The sequence below is a fragment of the Egretta garzetta genome, unplaced genomic scaffold (genome assembly GCF_000687185.1).
Source record: "Egretta garzetta isolate BGI_Z169 unplaced genomic scaffold, ASM68718v1 scaffold81, whole genome shotgun sequence".
Taxonomy (NCBI): Eukaryota; Metazoa; Chordata; class Aves; order Pelecaniformes; family Ardeidae; genus Egretta; species Egretta garzetta.
Window position 1 is genome coordinate 4,604,939 of NW_009258671.1, and position 3,514 is coordinate 4,608,452.

At 36.3% G+C, this 3,514-nt stretch overlaps 1 protein-coding gene across 1 annotated transcript in view; it reads right to left on the bottom strand.

The window, feature by feature from the left end:
- Positions 1-1,738: 1,738 nt before the first annotated feature.
- The window catches only part of CMAS (cytidine monophosphate N-acetylneuraminic acid synthetase), a 10,550-nt gene continuing 8,774 nt past the window's right edge, over positions 1,739-3,514 (bottom strand). The window contains exon 8 of the mRNA XM_009648702.2: positions 1,739-1,813. Coding sequence (XP_009646997.1) covers positions 1,739-1,813 — 75 coding nt within the window. The remainder of the gene's footprint in view (positions 1,814-3,514) is intronic.

Below are 3,514 nucleotides of genomic sequence, written 5' to 3' on the forward strand. Positions count from 1 at the left end.
AAAAAAGCCCTTCCCACATGGGCTCTGGAAAAGCTAGTTAACTAATGTGTGCTCAAGGCTTGGAAGCACTAAGGACTTGAAGTCACCAAGTGTTATCTCTCTGACCCCAAAAGGCCAAGTTTTATATGATTCATATTGATCTGAAGTGAACTAAGGTCAGAACACGTTGACACCCCATAGGAAATGGCACAGAACCAGAGAGAAATGTATATTGAATAGGACAAAGATCAGATAAATTAGAGCCAGAAGGAGATGAAGGACTAACCCCTACCACTTGTGCCAAAGTTAGCAAATGTGACAGCAATATGTTACTGCCTACCCTTCTCCCCTCTCCTCAACTCTCCTGGCAAGAGCCACCAAACAGCCAAAACGAGCAGAGATCTCAAGACCTAACCAAAATGGGAATTCTCTCGGAGAATATCCTGCCAAGTAATTCTCAATATGTTCTGCTCAATTTACAAGACTATCGTTTCATAGAAATAGTGGGCTGGCTTTGGCAGCTCAGAAAACAGAGAGATGAACCCTACTTTTCACAAACACAGGCACAAAGCACACAGCGCTGTGAAACCAGCTATTGAAATCATGGAATGCAGGCAAGCGAAGAAGCTTATTCAAGAGGGGATAATCAAACACACACAAAACACCCAAGATTTGCCTCCAAGACCAGATCAAGATGAAGATTTTTGAGTAACTGACTGTGTGTGCATGTGATTAATTTGGGCATTAAATTTGTCCACCTTCATCGGGTACAATCCATTCATGTGGCACATGAACTTGGAATTGTGTGATGTACAGTATACAAATTAATTGCTAAGTCACCCCATAACCATTCTCTACTCAAAAGACTAAAGAAAACTATTTCAAATTTCAGGTGATCAGCTATTTTTTCGTAATAGCTTATTATAAATTATTAAATAGCTTACTTTCTTCAGTTTCACAAAATTATGATAGAACAGCCCACATTATCTAAGATCTTTTTTGGAATATACTAGGCAATTCAAAGTAAAAAACAAGTGCTCACACAACCAAAAGAGATTATTCCAAAACTAGCCCACTCTAACAAAAATGACCACTGAAGTCCAGCCTGAGTGAACTACACACCTCTAACAAAAGGCAGTCATGGTGCCAGGATATGTATTGAAACAATAGCCATTGGCAAAAGATATTACACATCTGAAGCTTGCCTGGGACCCAGGATTTCCCCTTTAAGGTGACTGTTACAGAGTTATTCTCACCATCTCTGCCCCTCTGTGACCCCTAAATCCTTCATATGATTTGAGGATCTTCTGTAAAAATCAAGAGGAGTAATCAAAGCATCCCTCGTGCTACTCTAATTTGTAGTTAGGCTTTCCCTTGCAGTGTGGGCAATATAAACCTGAACTTCTCAGGCAGTGGATTGCGTATCCCCCATATCCTCAAACAGGCTCTAGAATCTCTCAAGCTCTTTTATTCTTCATGTTCTTCCTACGTGTCCAATGTTAAACTATACTGCCTTTTTCTAAACAAGAATTTGTCAAAGTGAAAACACTTACCTATCAACTACCATTTCTTTCTGCTCATTACAAACACTCATACAAAAGTGTTTCTGCATTTATTTTTACCCAAAATTTGTACACGTATCAGAGACCCAATGTATATGCAGCACATTCAGCGATGAGCTGAAAAATTAGAAGAGTTTTTGGTTCAAACAGTAAGCTACAAACAGTACTGCCGACTCGTATTTCTATTGTAATTACACTTACTCATATTTTTTCTTCTTTTTAACATAAAAGGAATGGGAATCATTCATCACAGTCACCTCGTTTAAAGCTACCTATTCACAGGAAAGTGTTCTTGAATCAAAGCCAGCAAGTTGACAATGACAAGGTGAAGTAACTAAGTACTTGGCCAATTCTGTATGACATTATCAAACCTGAATTGTTCATCCAATCTGGACTGCTGAAGCTTTACCGCATAGTCTATACAACTAAAATAATTCATCCACCTATACCAAAAGCCATAGTTCTGTACAAAACGTGTCTCTCCTGATCAAAGTCCATGGGATTTATCCAGTGCAGAACCCTAAAACCTCACTGAATGGAAAATATTTAAGTAATAACTTGGAGTTGATTAGTACAGTAAACTACTCACCTTTTAACCTTGCTACTGTAGATAGGTGGTATCAGTTTATTTCAGTTTAAAATTTTGCTTTGTAAAAGGAAATAAAAGTTAATCAACAGATGGCAATATATCAGGTGATATTATATTGGGAGTGTCTATTTAGCAAAGGAAGAAAATAAAATGACAAGCCATTATCATTCACCTCAGTAGTAACTGCCCGTGTACCACGGGTATTATTTATTTTATTAGCATAACTCAAGGCAGAACTTGACTCACTGATAAACACTAGGATTAAAACTGATGCATATTTTTAGCACCGGTTCTACAACTTTTTACAGATGACTGAGTTCTTTAAATCAAGACACAGTAAAAATTGTATGGTACATAAATACAAACATACATACACATCACTTTTAAATTAACATGCTAAAAATTGTCTGAATATATATTTTATATAAACCCACAATCAACAGCTATGTTTTGGTTGGGTTTTTTTTAAACAGCAGTTACTTTTCCATACTATAAAGATCTCTTATTTTTAATCATTAGTGGTTGTAATAAAGCCTTCATAGAAATAAACTGAGTTTCTGCAAAGGGAAGAGCTCCAAGTTAATGGGAAATTTAACTCCAAATTTGGCAAAGCATTTGGGTATGTTAATTTAAGCACTTCAATAAAACCCAATATAAACAGATTCAAAGATAAGAGGCACAATTCCAAATGCCATTTAGTTATTTATGAGCTTAAAACTGAACACATGCTTAAGTGTTTTTCTTAACTAATACTAATATTAACTGGTTTTACAGTGAGATGTCTTTTAAAAATGTAGGAAGAAGTTTGATGGTTATTTTACACCTGACCTCTCCAGCATATGCTAAAACTCTTCCTCACTAGGGACAAATCCTGTAAAAAGCAAGCACACAACTACAACGTCATATTGATGTTTGATAGGGGAAGCGTAAACAAAATAAGTAAAACTGACAGGTTTTGTTGTTTTTTTTTTTTAAAGTCTGCATTACAAATCCTCAAGTCATGCAAAATCACTGATCCCTGAAAATATTCAGATTATGAAATAAGACACACCATTCCTGTATGACAGGTGTAATGATTAAGAGTAGATTTGCAGGACACTACCTTTTGTAGCATTCCTTCCATTGCACTTAAATGGTTTTTAAAATAATCATGAATGTGATCATGATCACCAGCATACAATCATGAATATCAGCACTTAATCAAAGTGAGACCTTTAATTAGAGAGAAACATCTTTTTAACTACTGCAGTGTGAAACTTGAAAGATAAGTCATCCTTTGGGATACAGACTTACTGAGAGAGGAAAGGGGGAGAAGAAAAGCAGGACTGACCAACTGTGTTACTCTTTTCTCATTAGTTCCTTATTTCCTCTCCCACTGTTCTCA